Source organism: Elephantulus edwardii, unplaced genomic scaffold (genome assembly GCF_000299155.1).
Source record: "Elephantulus edwardii isolate Elephantulus edwardi_28Jun2011 unplaced genomic scaffold, EleEdw1.0 scaffold00133, whole genome shotgun sequence".
Taxonomy (NCBI): domain Eukaryota; kingdom Metazoa; phylum Chordata; class Mammalia; order Macroscelidea; family Macroscelididae; genus Elephantulus; species Elephantulus edwardii.
In genome coordinates, this window is record NW_006399883.1 from 4177683 (window position 1) to 4198312 (window position 20630).

The 20630-nt window shown below is 42.8% G+C and overlaps 1 protein-coding gene across 1 annotated transcript in view; it reads left to right on the forward strand.

Annotated features, from left to right (window-relative positions):
• Positions 1–169: 169 nt before the first annotated feature.
• LOC102846834 (E3 ubiquitin-protein ligase TRIM11-like) overlaps positions 170–20630 on the forward strand; it is a 29155-nt gene continuing 8694 nt past the window's right edge. The window contains exons 1-3 of the mRNA XM_006894030.1: positions 170–238; positions 4306–4890; positions 7500–7595. Of these exons, the coding sequence (XP_006894092.1) occupies positions 170–238; positions 4306–4890; positions 7500–7595 (750 nt within the window). The remainder of the gene's footprint in view (positions 239–4305; positions 4891–7499; positions 7596–20630) is intronic.

The window sequence follows — 20630 nt, forward strand, 5'->3', positions numbered from 1 at the left end:
CATCAAGGCCCTAAAAATCTGCTATCGTGGCTCTAGGGTTGCAGCCCCACTTGGCTGAGTGCCCCAGCAGAAGGATGTGTGCGTGGGAGGAGTTGGCCCCGGGCCTGCTTGCTGACCTCAGGGTTTGTCCTTCCGAGAGGGTTGGTCAGAATGCCTCACAACACTGGATATGATTAAGGTACAGCAGTTGGAGTCTCCAGGGAAGGAGCTTTATGGGAAAGCTAAAGAGCAAGAGGATGTATGGATGAAGTCCTTGAACAGAAGGGCCGAGTCACTAGGACAGCCAGGTGCTCTTCTGTGTGGGTGCCCACATACAGAATGTACTGACCAACTGGGTGCCTTCCGGCCCTTACACGCACAAGTTCCCATGTGTTGGGTCTGTGGGATCCAGAGGCAAAACCAAAACACATTGTATGTCATCGGGTGGCTTTCTAACTTAGTTTTATTTGAGGGGTGTCCTGATGCATCCCTTAACCTTGCCCTGACACATTGTTTTGCTATATCCGTCAGGAACTAGCCAGGCACAGGTCTCTGATGGCAGTCCATCCTCACATTCTGAGCCCTGTGTTGGCGTCGTCATCCCGTGTGTGTCTGTCCGTGTCGTGTGTGTGCCCCCCACGCCCACCCCTGTGCTGCTTCATCAGCTGTAAACCTGGGAAAGAGATTTCCCTTTACTGTTTCCTTGGTGACGGCGAGGGATGTAGTGATAATGACTGCAGTCCATAGTGATCAGTGTAATGCTGTCTGTCCCTCAGGACCCTGGATTGAACCAGGCTGGCACCAGCTTCAAAACTAAGGTCGAGGCTTGGAGATGGCTCATGTTGCGAGTTAAAATTCCTGAACTCTCCCTCACACAGGGCACGCTGCTGAGCATTTGGCCAGGTCCTCTTCTCCAAGGAGGGAATGGGGGCCTCTCCTGTGCCGTCTCCCCTGGTGGAGGAGGAATGGCTGCAGAGAGCCCTGCTATGTCCAGAACCCACCAGATTGTCTTGTCTTTGGGGTTTCTTAGCTTCTCTTTTTACTCTTATTTATTACAAAGACTATTCTAACATTAAATAAAATTAACCCTTTCTCTGAAGTCCTATACATTGTTTATCTGCTCATTGAGTCGTGATTATCTTTCAGTACTTCATTCTGTTATGACTCATAAGGTTTTTGACTAGTTTTCGGAAGGAGATTGTGATTTGAAAGTTTACAAAGAAATTGGTTTGTCATTCACCCACTTAGACAGATTTATCCCCTCTTCATTCCATAATGCATGTCTTGTTCCAGGTTAATTACATTACACATATCTGATTTTATGTTCTTTCCAGAATGACCTTCCTTTCACCTATTCCAATGCAATGTTCATTTATCCATTCTTGCCCTGCCTTTCCTGCCTTTGCTCTCTGTAGCCCTCTGATTTTTATAACAATGGTCTTAACACAGTATTTGTCCTTTTGTTTTTTGTTTTGTTTTTATTTTTTTATAAAATTTTTTTAAAATCTTTTTTTAAATTTTATTATTTTTTTGTGTGTGTACCGTCAAATCAGATCTGACTGGTACAGGAGATTGTCCCTCCTTCCTCGGCAGAGCATCTGGTGGATTCGAACCATGTGCCTCTGGGATCACAGTGCAGCAGTATTTGTCCTTTTGTGACTGAGTTACTTTACACAACATAATGTCTTCTAGACTCATCCATGTTGTATGTTTCACAAGTTCTTCATTGTTTTTCAATGCTATGTAAATATACAACAGTTTCTCTATCCATTCATTGGTTGGTTGGCACTTGAGCTGCTTCCATCTCTTTGTTATTGTCAGTAATACTGCAATAAACATGGGTGTGCATACTCAGTCTGGAACTTTAAAGGTAGTCACTAATCACCTGTTGTGACAGCCTTAAGAGGAAGAGGGCATACACAGAGCTGCTCCAATTACTGCTTTCCATTAAGGTCTGCTTTGCATTAGAACAAAGCTGGACCCAGTTAAACTGGCTTTATAGTTCTTATTGCCAAGCACACAGCACTGAATTTTTACTTTGCAGATGTTCCAGCCACTGTAGCTACTGAGTTCTCATTCTATACCGGGCACCTCTTTCTAGGAGCTAAGGAAAGAAAGAGAAGTGAGCATTACTCCTGCCTTACAGAGCTGACCTCTTAGAGTTGTATAAAATGAGCGAGAGAGCATGCGAACGACCACATAGGACAACCTCTTAACTCCACTAGAGGGAACTGCCTCGTCATCAGCTTTCACAACACAAAATCACTTCCCATACAGTCAGACATGCCACTATGCTCCCTCATGTATTACTACTGATGCCAGCCACAATCCAACTGTTGTACTAGGTCCAAATTACACTGCAATAGCTACACAAACTTGAGAAGCATACTAACAATTATGGGCTTTATTAGGGAAGTTAACAAATTGCAACTCAGGTTGGCAAAAGGATTCAATTACTTAAGATAGCTTCTGAAGTTGCTCACAGGTCCTTCAACCTTCAGCTTTGTGGTTCTCAATACAGTGTTTAAAGCTCACCTCATGCCAAGTAAGGCATCTCCCCTGCTCAAGTCCTGCAAGTCTGGATGAAGGGTCAACTCTGTCAGGCCTCTGCCTGTGGCTGCTGCAAGAATCTCTCTGGTCCTGAAGCATGTGCATTGCATTCTGTTTCTTTGCCAGTAATAAGATTCCCTAATTTCTGCTGCTGACCTGTTCAACTTAAACCTTTTAGAATGACAAAACTAGCCAACCCTTTGCCAGATAGAGTAACGCATTCTGTTTGCATGTTTCCACTCAACCACCTGGCAAAGGGCAAAATGGCCTAGGAAAGCCATTTTGAATAGATCCACAATACAGCAGGTTGTTGTTTACCTAAGAGGCAGAACTGACCCTCCAACAAATTTTCAGAGGCAGAGTAAGTAGCTCAAGAAGAGATTGGCCATTCTCCCAAAGAGCAGCTGGTGGAACTGATTTGTGTGCCTTTGGGATTGCAACAGCTTCTTACCACTAGAGCACCATATTCAAGAGGTAATAATCTAAATGATATCTTTTCAGTTACTCCCTAGGCATCTGAAAGTTGAGCAGTGACAAGATTGACAGAAGATGCCTTTCAGCTGTGGTGGTGGGGAAAAGTACTGAATATCCCAAGGACTACCAAATAAACAAATAGGTCTTGGAGAAAGTGCAACTAGAGGGTTTCTAAGAGACAAGGATGTTGAAAGTTTGTCTTACATAATTTGGACAAAATGTTAGGAGGGGCCCATCCTTGGAAAAATGATATACTTGGAAAGTAGAGGGTCAGCAAAGGAGAGGAAGACCCTCAAAGGAGATGGATTGGCACGGTGACTAAGATAATGTCAGAGATAATGAAGATGGCACAGGATAAGAGCGCTCAGATCGATTGTTCATTGGTTCGCTAAGAATTGTATTAACACTAGTTCTGGAGAAATAATAATCGGGGAAATAGGAAGAGCAAGGGCAGACAGGAGTGTTGCTACAACAGTGCTTGAGCCTAGCACAATTTCAGGCCTCTAAAGCCCTTCCTTTCCCTGTAGTTCAGCTTGGAGATTGGAGAAGTAAAAAAAACAAGACACCCCAGAAGCATTCTGAGTTGTAATTAATGTTTACAGAGAAGAGAAATAGGATGATATGGTGGAAAACTTACAGAGGGGTGGAGAAAACTACTAGCAATACAACATTGGTTTAGTATGGAATCCAAAATGGTGCAAATGGTTAAAACTGTTAAATGCTGGAATACTAATGGAAAGGTTGGTGGTTGAAACCCACTCCAGCACCTCAGAAGAGAGGCCTGACTGATGATGGTGAAAAGTCACATCCTTGAAGACCCTGTGGAGCAATTCTTTTCTGCACATAACAGGTCGCCCTGAGTAAAAATCGCCTGGAGGGTAAGTAACATACAGTAAAAACCAACAGAGCCCTGTCAGGGCATAGTAAGTTATTCATTCCCTTCCGTTCACTTGCACTGTTTCTCATTTCCTGTTGAATTTACTAGAATGAGTTAAAAGTAAAGGATCATTTTCAGATGTACATATTTGGCACATCTACTGCAAGTAATTTTAACCACAGCACTATGTGCTATACGAACGGCCCACTTTTCCGTATTGAGATCGCAGGTACAGAAAGGTAGATGTAAACTGGAATAAAATTGGAATTTAAAATACCGTTTTATTAAGGTATGATTTAACATACTACAAAATCTACTTATTTCAATTGTATATACTTCAGCAATATTTTGACAAACGTATGTAATGAGCAGCAGCCCCCCAGCAAGACCCTCATGCACATCAGCCCCCATCTTCCTGGCGGCAGACCCCCGCCATCGGAACCAGCGCGCAGTGCTCGGTTGGGCTGGGCGTTCGCCCTAGGCTTTCCCAGCTGGGACCGGCCTCCACCCTCATTCGCCGCGGACCTGGGGCGGGGCGGCCGCAGGGCCCCTCCCGCCTCCCGGAACGCGAAAACGAAACCTGGTCCGGCTGCGCCATGGCCTCGCGGAGCTTGGCTCGGGACCTGCAGGACGAAGCCACATGCCCCATCTGTCTCGACCTCTTCTCCGAGCCTGTGTCCCTTGGCTGCGGCCACAACTTCTGCCGTGCCTGCATTGACCGTAGCCGTGGCATCGGGGACGCGCCCTTCCTGTGCCCCGAGTGCCGCGAGCCCTGCGCGCCCCACAGCCTGCGGCCCAATCGACCGCTCGGGCGAGTGGCCGCTGTGCTGCGGCGCCTGGGGCCGGCGGGGGGCCGCGGGGGGCCGTGCGAGCTGTGCACTGAGCACTTAGAGCCGCTGAAGCTCTTCTGCCAGAACGACTACAGCCCCATCTGCGTGGTGTGTGACCGCGCCCGAGAACACCGAGGTCACCACGTGGTGCCCCTAGAAGAGGGGGCGCAGATTTACCGGGTGAGCACAGGGGACCCTCGCCTAGTCGCGCCTCAGGCCCCGCCTGAAGACCCTCTGCTTCGGCCTCTGCCCCACGCCCCGCCCGGTTTCCCTGCAAGCCTTGCCTGCAAGTGACTTGGCGGCTTGCCCACCCCTTGTCCGGGCTCCTCCATTGCTTCCCTGACCCTCCTTGCCTGCCCCCTCTATTCCTACCGCTCCCCACTGAACCCTGCTTTTCCGCGAGGCTGGAACCTCATTCTCCCAACTCTAACCTCGTCACCTTCCTCCCAAGCCCTCACCCAGTTCCACCCCTCTAAGCTCCATACTAACAGGAGGGACTCTACCATCTGTTAAGTACTCCTTTTGGGTCAGACTCTAATCCTGACCCCGCTGCATCCACTTACTATTTTGTAGTTCAGACCTTGTATACAAGGGCATCCACACGTACGCACACAACACCCCCCAAGCACCTCCACATGCTGTACTGCACACACATACCTACTATCTGGCCTTACCTCCCTTCTAACAGCATCCTCAACAGACTGCCGAAGGTAAGCTCCAAGAATGCCAGGCTGTTAAAATTACGTGAACCCTGGCATTCTACTCCAGCCAATGACAATAGCTCATTCACTTACCTGGCACCCGCTGCTTGCCAGGCTTTGTTCAAGCTTCTTTACATGTATTAATTGCAGCTAATCTTCTTAAAAACCACATGAGATAGGAATTAATATAATTTCCAGTTTTTAGATAGTTAAACAGAGGTACTGAATCATTTCATGCCTTTTGTCAGCAGGGATTCAAAAACAGCTGGCTCTAGAAGAATTGCACCTTTATATACATTTTTTTCCTCAGTAAATTGAAGGTGTTTGCCCCCTCCTTCATTCAGATAAACAGATAAACATGAAACCCACAGGGGAAAAAAAATTTAACAATGTTGTGCATTTAACACACTTCACATTTTTCCATATATTAATTCTCATTCTCTTAGATTCTGTCAGGAACTATACAGAGATGATATATATATATATATCTCCATATAGTTAAACACCTACCATGTCAAGGTGATGCACTTTGACCCCTTGGTTCAGGTGGCGTCTTCTTGAGCTCTCTGTTGTATATTTTCCCCACTGTATTGAACAAGCCATCTATATGATGATTCTTTGCGGCTGTGTGCTTATATCCTGTTTACCCCATGGTTTTAACAGGCATTGATGCATGAATGTGCCCTTGGGGAAAAAAAATCATTTATTTGACATTTATTAGTATTTTTCTGTAAAGAACAGGTTTTCCTTCCCAAACACACCCTTTCTTTTGACTATCATTATGGAGTCATGAATTTATTAACTTAATATGTTTTGCAGAAGAAGGTGGGTAATCTCCTCCTGTGCAATCAGCTGCCTCTGAAAACCCGCTTTCGATTGGTTCAAATTCTGTGGTACACAACAAGAACAATATATTTTAATCTGTTCTTGGTTTTGACACTTAAATTGTTAGTTTGACTAAGAGTAGATCCTTCTAAGCCTGTGTTTTTCTGATGTGATTTCATTATTTTAGTAGCCCTCAGTGCCAAACTGTCCTCATGGTGCACCACAATATATGTCTTCATTTCTCAAGACCAGACCTGGAATCTGTCACTTCCCTTATGGGAAGTGGTGTTCAGCAGGAACAGGTCTGGGTGGCAGTTGTGCTCATTGCTACTTGGATTTGATAGATTCTTAGTTCTTGCCTCTCTTTCACTGACCTCTTATGTTCCCCAGCATGATATCTGAGAAGACCCCTAAGGAAATAGATTGACACAGTGACTGCAGCAATGGATTCGAGTATGTTAGAGCTCACGATGATGGCACAGGATTGGGCAAGATTTCAATCTGTTATTCGTAGAGTCACTCTCAACAGCACCTAACAACAAGCCTTTGCCAATAACCCTAGTGATTAGGTACCCTCAGCTGTTAACTGAATGTTCAGCAGTTTAAACTCACTCAGCTCCTCTACAGGATGTAGCCGTCTGCTCCCAGAAAGACTACAGGCTAGGAAATCCTACAGTTCTACTCTCATATAGTAATATTGTTAATCTTAATGAACTCAAGAGCACAGAACAACAGACCCTTTTCATTTGCAGAATTATTATTATTGTTGTTGTTGTTGTTGTTAGGTGCCAGCCAGCTGACGGTATCTCATCACAACCTGATGAACAACAGATGAACTTTGCCTGTGCCATTCTCATGATCTCCTCCAGGCTCGAGCCCATTGTTCTAGTTATTGTGTCAATCTATCTTTCACTTTGCAGAATTAGGAGAGTAGATAGATAGATAGATAGATAGATAGATAGATAGATAGATAATCAGAGCTCTCTATATAATATGTATGTATATATAACTTTGAAATCATGAGTTCATACTGCTGCCATCTTCTATCCAAACTCTACTCAGCAAAGATTTTTACCTTCCTGCACAATTGAGTCTTCTCCAAAGGGTGCTCATCCTTCATCTATCTCTGGGACCTAGCCCTTACTAAATGTTTGTTGGATGAATAGATGAGAAGTAACTGTAATTTTCTTCTTTTCCCTCTGCCCTGATCCTGAATGAAATACCTATTTAAGGAAGCATTAACCTCCCTGGTCTCTCTTGTAGGAAATGTTTCCAGAGATCCTGGAAAAATTGAGGAAAGAGATGAAAAAGGCTCTGAAGCTGCAGGCTGAAGGAGTGAAAACCTCGGAAGCTTGGCAGGCAAGTAGCCAGGCCAGCCTGGGAAGCATGCCCACTTAATGGGACTTACTCTCCGCCTGGTACCTGGAATCTCAGGAGGATCAGCTGGGGCAGCAGCACAGACCAGTCAGGAAGCCCACTTAGAATCAGGCACCTCGCTGGGTGGTTAGAAGTTTAGCAGTGGATGGATTTCAGACACTGGCTGCAAAGCTATGGGTTAGATTGACTAATATACTTCAGCTTTCATGAGAAAGCCACTATTAGGAGGAATTCTTTTGTGAAAAAGGAAAATGATTGTCATGTTTTTTGGGGAAATTACATTAGAAGAGGATCGTACTTAGATATAGGGTTATAGTGCATATTCTAGGGTGCTCTGGTGGCCTAATGGTTAGGGAGATGTGCTGCAAGCCAAGCAGTTTGAATCCACCAGCTGTTCCACAGGAGAAAGATAGACAGTCTCTCTTCCCATGCAATTTCCAGTCTCTGAAAACCTACTAAAGGGTCAGTCATAAGTAGATTCTAACTTGACAGAAATGATTTTGAGGTTTTTAAGTGCCTATTTTATCCAGGGCTTAGCACCATTATTGACCAATACTCTATAAATAAGAATTTTTAATACCTTACTCTCAAGCACACAGCCAAGATCCATCTGATGTTAGCAATGATGTCCGTAGTGCCACAGCCTCTTCTAAACCAAGTTCATATTTGGCAGTTCTCCATTGATGTACTGTTGTAGTTGTTTCTGAATAATCTTCAGTAAGATTTTGCTTACATATGATGTTGTTGTTGTTGTTATGTGCTGTCGAGTCGCTTGCAACTCATAGTGACCCTATGTACAACAGCCCTAAACTCTGCTCTGTCCTGTGCCAATCGCAGTCTCTGACACTCGCATCCCAATTATCCCAGTCACTGAATCAATCCACCTCATAGAGGGCCTTCCCCTCCTGCGCTGTCCCTCTGTTCATTAATTTCCACATTGCACTGGATTGTCTCTTATGGGAACGGAGGTAAATATAGATCTCTTCCAGTCAGTTGGCCATTCTTTCATTGTTTTTGTTCAGACATTCCTCTAGGTCTCATAGCCCTGGTGTACAAGTTGCCGTCCACGGTCACTTGTGGTTGCTGTGAGGCAGAACACTGTGACACTGATGTGTCAAGTGCGTTAATGATTGGCTACCCAATGCAGACAGAGAATGGGGTGGAGCTCCCTGATTAAACAAGTTTGGAAGGAGGAGTGGCATCCACGTCCATAATAGCTTGCCTCCAGAAACCCTATGAACCTGGAGAGAGGATGAAAGGCACCCAAGTGTCAAGGACTCTCCTTCATAGGGTCGCTATGAGTCACCTGCGACTCAACAGCACTTAACAACAACAGCAGCAACAACTGGATTGTCTTTTATGGGAACGGAGGTAAATATAGATCTCTTCCAGTCAGTTGGCCAGGTAGCTGTCCTCCAAAGTTCTTGACCCAAGCTGATGAGCATATTTAAGGCTGAATCTGTCTGTTGAAATATGTCGAGTGGTATTCTACAATTCATGGGGCCTTATTTTTTGCCAATTCCTACAGAACAGCTTGAATTTTCTCCTTTACTACCATTGGTTCTTGATCATGTACTGCTTCCTGAAATGGTATTTGGTATAGTGACTCCATGTATTCCTTTCATCTTCTTCTGATGCTTTGTGATCATTCAGTATTTTGCCCATAGTATCTTTATTGCACACTTGAGCTTTGAATTTGTTCTTCAGTTCCTTCAGCTTGAGAAATGCCAAGCGAATCCTCTTCCCTTTTGATTTTTTTTTTTCACTCCAGCTCTTTGTACATTTTGTTAAAATGCTTGGCTTTGTCTTCACAAGCTGCCATTTGAAATCTTCTGTTCAACTCTTTAACTTCCTCATTTCTTCCCTTTGTTTTGGCTTTTCAGCCTTCAAGTGCAATATTCAGAGTCTCTTCTGACATGTGATTTGATCTTTCCTTCCTCCTCTGCCGTTGATGTCTATTTTGGTCTTCCTCCTCATTAGGTCTTCATTCATTACTGTTCAAGGCCTCAAATGTGTTCTTAAGATTATTTTAAAAATTCAGGTGAAAAAAAAATTCATGTGAGATAGACTCAAGGTCATAGTTTCATTCTTGTGAATTTTTTTTTATTTTTTCATTTTCTTTAGCTTCAGTTTGAACTTGCACATGAATAGTTGATGGTCTCTTCCACAATCAGCAGTGGACCTGTTTTTCACTGCTGATACTGAGCTGCTCCAGTGATTTCTAAAGGTCCATATATAGAATAGTCGTTTGTGGTTTTTTATAAAAGGTTATTTGCGGGAGTTCTCTCCTGTGCCATCCTTCCTATCTCTGATTTGTTGTTGTTTTTAGTTGCCCTCACATTGAGTATGATTCATAGCAACCCTAGAAACAACAGGTCTGAACCCTGTCATATCCTTTGCCAACCTTACAACCTCTGACACATTCTGACTGCAGCCCATTGCAGCACTCACTGCCTCAGTCAACCTGGTTGTGAGTCTTCCTCTCTTTCAGTCTTTCCACCTCTCCAGCATGATGTCCTTCTCCAAGGAAGAGCCCCTCCTAGCAACATGGCTAAAATATGTGAGACAAGGCCTTATCGTCTTTGCTTCCAGGGGGCACTCAGACTGTACCTTCTCCAAGACAGATCTGGTTTTTTTTTTGGCAGTCCATGGGATATTCAGCACTCTGCTTCACCACCGCATTTCAAAAGCATCAAGCCTTCTGTCATCTTTGTTCATAATTTAGCTCTCAGATGCATGACAGGTGATTGAATAGACCATAGCCTGAATCAAGCGCACCTTAGTCCTCAAGCTAACATCATTATTGCTCAATAATTTAGAGGAGTCCCTGACTGCAGACTTTGCCAGTGCAGTACCTCTCCTGATTGCTGATACCAAGTGTATTGATTGTGGATCCAAGTAAGATGAAACTATTGCCAGTTTCCATCTTTTCTCCATCCATCATGAGGCTACTTATTAGTCTAGTGGTGAGTATTTTTTTCTTCTTGATGTTGAGATACAATCATATTGTAATGTTTGATCTTCAGCAGAAATTCCTCCTCACTTTCAGCAACCATGGTTATGTCATCTGCATAACGAAGATGATGAATCTTCCTCCAATCTTGATGCCACATTCTTCTTCATAAAGCCCAGCTTCTTGAGTAATTTGTGTAGTATACAGAGTGATTAAGTATGGTGAAAGGATACAATTCTGCTGCCCATCTTTCTTATTTTTTAACCGCACAGTGTTCCCTTGCTCCGTTCTCACAAAAGCCTCTTGGTGTAGGCATACTTGAGCCCATAGTTACAGTCACTGTGTCAGTCCATCTTGTTGAGAGTCTGCCTCTCTTTCACTGACCCCCCACCTTTTTTTAAAAATTTTATTAATTTTAATGCACATTTAGAGATTTGGGGTTTTCATTCATTCATTGTTGCACTATTTTCTCTACCCTCCTCCCCAGTTCGTTCTTCTTTTTTCCCCCCCTTTGAAAGTCTGTTTTAATTGTCCAATTGCCACAGTGCTTGTCAAAGCCAGTTCTGATTAATCTCCCTTGTCAGTGTGTCCTTTGCCATTCCCTATCACTCCTCCTTGAGAGAGACTTCACCCTGATTCATAAGGAAAAGGGGACGGCGTATTCTCTTAACTACTTCCTGCCGAAAAGGGACGCTGTAGGTTTCAGGGTGAAGATCTTCTCTCACTACTCTAAAGGGCCCTTTTGGCAATAGGAAACACATAGACTGTTATGACCCTCCAACTTTTAAAGTGTGGTGTCTTTGACCGAAGATTGGCCCCTCTTAACAGCATGCCCAAACAATGTGAGAGAAAATTTCACCATCCTTTGCCTCTAAGAAGCACCCAACCTGCACTTTCTCAAAGACGTCTGGAGATTTAAGGTGAGCCTGATACATGCCATGGTCTTTGCAATCACTTGCTGTGCATCAGAGAGCTGAACAGTGACTAGGGATGATGGAAGGAGAATTGATGCCTTTGAGCTGCGGTGTTGGAGAAAAAAATATACCATGGACTGCTAGAAAAACAAACACGTTTGTCCTGGAAAGGGTGAAGCCGGGCCGCTCCTTGGAGGCAAGGATTCTAAAGCTTCGTCTGACATACTTTAGACATATTGCAAGGAGGGACCAGTCCTTGGCGAAGGACGTCATGATTGGGAGAGCTCAGGAGAGGAAGACCCTAGATGAGATGAATTTGCTCAGGACTGGGGTAGGTGTGTCAGAGATGGTGAGATTGGCACAGGATAGGGCAGAAGTTATATAGGGTCGCTATGAGTCGCAGGCGACTCGACAGCACATAACAACAACAGTTTTGACTCAGGGTTGTAATAGGATTCGGAAGTGTTGCATTCTACCCTAATCCTCCTAAAACTGTTTGCTTTATTGGGATCATAGCATAGCTTTTGTTAAATACACGTGTTTTAGGTAGGAGCACAATTTAGTTCATTATTCTAGAAACTGTCAAAGTCTGTTGTTGTGTGCCGTCTAAGTGATTACAGCTTAGCGACCCAAACTAGAACTTCCCCATAGTGGTCCTAGGTGGAAATCTTTATGGGAGTGGTTCGCTGGGTCTTTTCTCTTGTGAAGAAGCTGGTAGGTTTGAACATCTTGGGTTTTAAAAGAGGTCTGACGCCCAAATATGTCCTTTGGCTCTTGTTAAGAGCTTAAAATTACTGGACTTTATTCATTTACTTTCTTTTTTTTAAAATTATGGTCATTTGAACTCTGTACAGTGCTGCTGTTTTAGGTGTACAGTTCAGTGACTTTGTGAATTCACCATCACTGCAATCTAATTTTAGAACATTTGCATCAGCCCAAAAAAGAATCCTCGTGGCTATTTGCATTCATGCTCCACTCCTTCCCCTAACTTTAACCCCAGGAAACCACATTTACTTCCTTTCTCTTGGACATTTTATGTAAATCATACAGTACATGCTCTTTTTCAGCTAACTTCTTTCATAATGTGTTTGTGGTGGATTTTTCTGAGATTCAGAAATGTGAAATTTATTGCCCAGTGTTACACATTTAGTTTAAGGAGGACTAATTTTCAAACAAAGATCCCTGCTGGCAAAATGGTTTAGTGCTTGGCTGCGAACTGGAAAGTTCATGGTTCAAATCTACCAGTTGCTATACAAAAAGATAGATGTGGCAGTTTGCTTTTGTAAAAATGTACAGCTCTGGAGATTCTATAGCTTTGTGCTTTGTTTTAAAGCACTGCTGTGTGTAGAATTAAATTTTTTTTAGTATATGCAAATTTTATTATATTTTAGTACAATTTTTTGTTTGGTCTTAACTTTTATACTGGTTTATTTACAAAGTTCATACAAACATTGTTTTTCACACCAGATCTTTCCCATTTTCTTCACCCTCCCCACCCATCAAATTGTGTGACCTTATGATTAACCTCCATCCCCACCCCTCCTCATCCATTTACTCCCACCTCCGCCTCATTTGTGCTACAATACTCATTCTATCTTAATGGTCTTATATAGTCTTTGTCCTTATGGAACTGAGTTAGTTCACTAAGCATAATACTCTCCAGTTCCTCCCAAGTTAGGTAGTTATTTACAGAATCATTGTACCTGCATGCTGCATAGTGTTCCATTGTTCATTCACTAGCTTTTATAACCAGGGTTACTATGTACAGAAGTAAGATATCCAAATTATTTTTTGTGTATCTGTCTTGAAAGAAGCACAGCCAATATGCTCCTTAGAAGTTAGGATGGTGTGATTTGGACTGTTATAGGAGAGGCCAGTCCCTGGAGAAAGACATCCTGTTTCTTAGAGAGTGATCCAAAAAGGGAAAGACCTTCCGTGACTGGTTGACACAATGGTTGGTGAGCTTAACATACAGCAAAATCATAACAGTGTTCAGCATGGTTTCATTTTGAGCCAACTCAACAGCACCCGGTGACAAGAACAACATGTTGTGGCAGCTGGCCTTGATAATACACCAAGGCTATACAGGGTCCTGAGACTTTAGAATTAACAACTCATTCCTTAAGGGTTTTTATTATGATTTAAAGTTTATATAACTTTGACACGTATTTGCTCTATTATATATGCTGTTGTTGGGAACCATCAGGTTAATCGCAACTCTTAGCAACTATGACCAATGGAGCTATCATCACGCTCTCGACCATGCTCAAGACCATTGTTGCAGTGTATCAGTCCTCTTCATTGAGAGTATTTCTTTTGCTGACACACTGCCTTAGCACGGTGTCCTTTTCCAGGTACTGGCCCTGCCTGAGAGCATGCCTTTGAAATGATGGTAGACAATATGGGGATAACTGAGTCTGATCTCTGTTGATTCCACAAAGGGTAACAGCCCCCCTCAACAGCATCAACAAACAGTACAAAATTAATTCTTTTAAGGTCAGACATGGTGTCACATACTCTTGCATTTACTACTACCAATTCTAACACCAATCTTAGTATTCTACTGGGTTCAAAATCCATTGCAGTGACTACACAGACCTCACAGAACGGTACTCACAGTTAAAGGGTTTGTTAGGGACGTTAACAGTCTGTAATTCATGTTGGCAGCAGGATATAATGTCTCATCCAGACAGCTTCTCAAGTGTGGTCTCAGGTCCTTTAACCTTCAGCCTCACGACCTAGGTCAGTGTTACAAAGCTCCCTTAAGTCCTGCCATTTATGACGCCTTCCCTCAGTCCTCCAAGTTTGAGTGAAGGCCCCTGGCTCTGGCTTTCACTTCCTGGGGCAGCAGTCTCATGTTTGTCTCTGGTTCTCTGCTGAGGTTGCCTTTATCTTGTGTAGATTCTTAATTTGGCGGATGCAGGAGTCTCAGCCCCCAAAGAATGGGCGCTGCACTCTCTGTTTCCTCTTCCTGCTGGTATTGACATTCATTCCCCATTTTCTGCCGCTGAGCCCTCTCATTTAAACCTAGTGGAATGGCAAAACTAGCCAGTCCTCCTGTGTATAGACTTAACACACCCTATTTGCATGAGCCCGCCCAGCTATGTGGTAAAGTAATAGTTAAAAAGTCTAGGAAAGCCATTTTGAACAATAAACCCTTGATAATTAACAATTGACAATGCAAACCCTAGACTTATTCAAAATATGTTAGATGAAGTTTCACCATTCTTGCCACTAAGGAGCATCCTGGTTGCATTTCTTCCAAGATAGATACGTTCTTTTGGCTGGTGATGATGTTAGGTTCTGTCAGATCAACTACAACCCAAAGAGCCCCATGAATAGACACATCCTTTGCCTTACGCCCTGTCCTGCCATCCTCATCATCTCTAATATACTTGAGCCCATTGTTACAGTCACTGTGTTAATTCATCTCAAAAACAGTTTCACTATCCTTGCCTCTAAGGACCCCCCTGGCTGCACGTTCTGTAAAACATATTTGTTCTTTTGACAGACAGTGGTCTATTTGGTACCCTTCTCTAATACAACAACTCAAAGAAATGGATTCTTCGTCTGTCATCCTTATTCATTGTCCAACTTTCAGATGCATAGCAAGTTATTGAAAAGATTATGGATTAGATCAGGTGTACTAAGGTTTCAAACTGACATCATAGCTCCTTAGAACTTTGAAGAGGGCCTTGTGAGCAGATTTGCCCAAATGCGATTTGTCGTTTTATTTCTTGACTACTGGTATATTCAGCACCACAGTTTAAAGGCTTCAGTTCTTCTTCCGTTTTCCTCCTTCATCATCCAGTTTTCACAGGTGTATTTAAAGCATGTACAAATATGTACACAGAAATATTTTCTGACAAACCCTTTTACTTGCCCATATCAGTTCATCTTGCCTGTTGGCCTGTGTAACTACTTTTAGATTAGTGCTGGTTATTGTGCTAGATTACGCAAGTAATAATGTTTACCTTTGATATCTGTGTCTCCTTTACACCTCTCTCTAGTGAAGGGCTGTGTATGTAATCATATTTATCTTTGATATCTCTGCCTCTTGTGAAATTCCCTTTTTCTGGAGCTGTGCCTATCACTCCAGCGATGATTACGATGTTGTCAGGTGAGCTGCCTATAATCCATATTTTTCTGAGAATGTCTAACTTTACAGTCTTATTTGAGGGACAGTTTTGCTGGGTATATAATTCTTGTTGGTTCTTTTTTTTAAATTTTAAGGTTATATATGTTACCTCATTGATTTTTTGTTTGTTTGTTTTGCTTGGGTGATCTCTGCAGAGAAGTCAGAGTTTAGTTTTATTGATTGATCATTGTGGGCAACATTCTCTTTTCCCCAAGCTGCTATTAAAATTCTTTGTCTTTGGTTTTAAAAAATCTGGCTGTGATATGTCTTGGTGATTTTCTTTTATAGTTTATCCTGTATGGGGTTTGTTGGCTCTTTGTATAGATAACCTTTTCTCCTTCATAATAGCAGGGGTGTTTTCTGCTAACAAATCTTCAGTAATTCTGTGATATTTTTTTCTTTTTACCTCTTCCTGTTCTGGAATTTCAGTCCTAGTGAATTTTCTGTCTTGTAAACTCTGGTGCTATAGCCTGTAGAGAGTTGCATTACTAACCCAAATGTCGCAACTCTCTAGGAGTTCAGATCCACCACTGGCCTGTGGGAGAAAGATGAGTAATCTTCTGTTCCATTTACAGCTTTAGGAGCCTGTTGGAGGGTCAGCCATGAGTCACTTCTTACTTCATAGTATTGAGTTTGTTCTACATAGATACAGAGATATCTGTCTTTTGAGTTCTCAATTATGTAGCTGCATTACTTATTCTTCCTCAAGGAGATTTCTTGGTTCTTCATTTTGACCACTTTTTTGCATCAACTTGCCCTATTTCTTTGTTTTATTTGATACTTATGTTATCTTCTAGACATTTTAAAGTTGTTGTACTTATTTGTTGATCTTAGCTTTGAGGTAAGGAGTGTAAAACTTTGTATCATATACTTTGAGCATATTGTCAGGAGGGACTGTTGTTGTTGTTAGGTGTCATCAAGTTGAGCATGACTCATAGCGACCTTGTGAACAGCCCACCTGAACGCTGCCCTATTCTGTGCCATCCTCATCATCTCTGACACTCGAGCCCATTGCTGAAGTCACCGTGTCAGTCCGTCTCATTGCCGGTCTTTCTCTGCTTTGCTGGCCCTCCATCTTTCCAAGCATGATGTTCCTTTCCAAGGGGTAGCCTTACCTAGCAACATGTCCAAAGTATTAAAGACGAAATTTCACCATCTTTGTCTCCAAGGAACACTCTGGCTACACTTTTTCCAAGATACAGCTCTGTTTGTTCTTTTGGAAGTCTGTGGGATATTTAGTACTCTTCTCCAGCACCACGTCTCAAAGATATCAGTTCTTCACGGTCATCTTTATTACCAATTCTTGATCTGTCATCTTTATTTGTTGTCCAGCTCTGTGATGCATAGCAGGTTGGTTGAGAAGACCATGGTCTGAATCAGGCACACCTTAGTCTTCAGACAGACATCTTTGCTCTTCAGCATTTTGGAGAGGTCCCTGACAGCCGACTTAGCCAGTAAAATATGTCTCTTGATTTCTTAACTGCTGGTACCAAGGGTGTTGATTCTTGGTCCAAGGAAGATGAAATCATTGACTGCTTCAGTCCTTTCTCCATCTACCATAATGTTGATTGTTGGACCTCTGGTGAGAACTTTTGTTTTCTTTTTTAAAAATTTTATTTATTTTTATTATTTTGTGTGTGTGTACCGTCAAATCAGATCTGACTGATACAGGAGGAGATTGTCCCTCCTTCTCCAGCAGAGCATCTGGTGGATTCAAACCACTCAACTCTGGGATTGTAGTGCAGCTTCTTGCCACTAGGCCACCAGAGCTCCCTGGAACCTTTGTTTTCTTATGCTGAGATGTAATGCATACTGAAGGCTGTAGTCCTTGATCTTCTGCAGCAAGCTTTTCATAAAGACATCATTCTAGGAAAGGTGGACGGTAAGAGAAAGAGAGGAAGATCATCAGTGAGGTGGATTGATCCAGTGACTTTAACAATGGGCTGGAGCATAGCAGAGATTGAGAAGATGGAGCAGGATAGGGTAAGGTTCAGATCTGTTGTTCACAGGGTTGTTGTGAGTGAAAGTTGGTTCAGTGACACCTGACAGTAACCACATTGTGGATTTAATTTAGCCTTGGTGTTTTGTCTTGCTTTGCTTTGTTGTATTTGGGCAGTCAGAGTGGATATGCTTGCTAACACTGGCACTCCCTGATTGTCTCGTGTGGTACTATGAGCATGGGTCTCTAGGTTCTAGTTGTACACATTAGTTGTGGGCACACTGAGCAGGTGCTTACCACATGGCATTGATCCAGTGGCGCAGGAGTGAGCAGTGACCTTTGCCCATTTGGTGGAGTCATAGATGGTAGGCATTGTTGTGTTGTTGTTAGGTGCTGTCAAATAAGTAGGACAAATAGCCACAACAGATCTATATGCTGTCCACTCTTGTGTGCCATCCTCGTCATCTCTGAGGCTTTGAGCCCATTGCTGCAGTCATTGTGTCAGTCCATCTCATTGAAGGTCTTCCTCTCCTTCGCTGAACCTCTACCTTTCCAAGCATGATATCCCTTTCCTAGGAATAGCCCCTTCTACAACATGCCCAAGAGCTGCTGGTGGCCTAGTGGTAAGGGGCTGTGCTGCCAACCTGAAAAGTATATTGTTTAAATCCACCAGCTGCTCCAGGGAAGAAAGAGGGACAGTCTCCTCGTGTGTAGTTTACTGCCTCTGAAAACCTGCTAGAGTGTCAGCTGTGAGTCAATTCCAACTCGACAGTACATAACAACAACAACAAGCAACATACCCAAAGTCTATGAGACAAATCTTTGTCACCCTTGCTTCCAAGAAGTATTCTGGCTGCACTTTGTCCAAGACCTATCTGTTTGTTGTTTTGGCAGTCATGGGATGTCCAGTGCTTTTCTCTAACACCACAACTCAAAGGTATCAATTCTTCTGTCATCCTTATTCATTGTCTAGCTCTCAGATGCTAGCACGTGACTAAAAAGACTATGGCCTGAATTAGGCACTCCTTAGTCTTCAAATTAACATTATTGCTCCTCAGTAATTTAGAGAAATCTCTGATAGCAGATTTTGCCAGGGCAATACATCTCCTGATCTCCTGACTGCTGATGCCAACGGTGTTGATTTTGGATCCAGGTAAGATGAAATTACTTACAATCTCAGTCTTTTCTCCATTCTGATGTTGATGAGGATTTTTGTCATCTTGATTTTAAAATGCAGTTCCTATAGGAAGCGATAGTCTTTGATCCTCTGCAGCAAGCATTTCAAGCTCTCATCAAGCAAGGTTGTGTCATCTACTTAACACAAATGTTTGTGAGTTTTCCTCTGATTCTGATCCTGATGCCACATTCTTCTTCATAGAGTCCGACTTCTTGAATACTCTGTTCATCATACAGCTCAAATAGGTATGGAGAAAGTATACAACCCTGATGCATGTCTCTCCTGACTTTATGCCATGCAGTGTCCCCTTGCTGTGTTTGGACAGCAGCTTCTTTGTCTAGATACAGATTTCATAAGAGCATAATTGAGTGTTCTGGGATTCCCATTCTTCTCAGTGATACCCATATTTTGTTAAGATCCACACAGTCAAATTGCTTTGCATAGACAATAAAACACCAATAGACATTCTTCTTGTATTCTCTGCTTTCAACTAGGATCCATCTGACATCAGTAGTGATATCCCTAGTGTCACGGCCTCTTCAAAACCCAGCTTGAACTTCTGACAGTTCTCTGTCAGTGCACTGTTCTAGCCGGTTTTGGATGATCTTCACCAATATTTTGTTTGCCTGTCATAGTATATTGTTCGGTAATTTCCACATCCTGTTGGATTACCTTTCTTGGGAATGGAAACAGACACCTGTGAGGTCTGAGTGCATGCACCTGCGAAGAACCTGCTGCCTGAGGCCTGTTTGATCACTACCTGCCAATCACGGTGGCACTGTGAGTAAGCACCACTTTTTCAGCAGGGACCCAGAGTTGCAGGTACCTGCAGCTGTTGATGTTTGGGGGCTGTAGTGAACCAGGTGAGTGCTGTGATTAGACCGAAATCCCTAGTCACCAGCTTGGTAGAGGTTTTGTGAGGTAGGCCTCACTCCTAGTTACCTGGAAAGCATGATGGAGAAGCAGGAGGTAAAAAATAAAAAATTCTCCTCTGGTCATAGACCACCAGATAAAATGGATGCAATCATCTTCTCAGTTCTGCTCACATTCGAGCAAGACATGGATATATCTGCAGATCACTGTCTCTGCCCATTACCCCACAGGCCTTCTGTTTCACATGGACCTTCATCCCAAATGGGTAATGTTCAATGTGAGCCCTTTTTATCCCCCCTTCCTCTTCTGTGTTTGCTCCAAGTTACTGGACTTATTACTCACTTCACTTGTATTTGGCTGACCTGTTTCATTCCAGTTCTCTTTACCTGATGTCTTTCTCCAGGGGGATCCATGGAATTGGCTTCTCCTTGCCTATATTTCCTTCTTTCTCAAGGTTGTGGACCCCACACCATCGCAGTCTATCCTCAGTGCTTGTTTCATTCTGTCTCATTTTCTACTTGGCCTTTGTTCCAATTCTTGATCTTCCCCTTGGCTACTCAGAGTTCCAGGCTTGTTATCTGCTATGCCTCACTCGGTTATTACAGCCTCTGTTGTAAAGGAATTGGTTGGAATATGTCAGCAGGATGCTATATTGTCTCCTTTCCCTTAGTTATGTTTTCTTGAGTTGTGTTTTTGATATATTCTAGTTAAAAATAGTTTCTCAGATATGTGATTTGCAAATATTTTATTTTTCAAAGTGCAAAAATTAAAGACATTTTGAAGAAGCTCACTTTATTCCTTTTTGTGTGTATTGTGTTTCTGATGTCTAAGAAGTATTTGCCTAACCAGACACAAAAACATTTGTTTTATATTTTTTCTTTAAAAAACCATGAAAGTTTTTTATTTCTTCTACTACCCAGTCATGTTCAAGCAAAGTGTTGTTCAGCTTCCAAATGTATGGTTTTTTCTCCTTTATCATCCTATTATTAATTTCTAATTTTGTGGCATTATGGTCTGACAAGA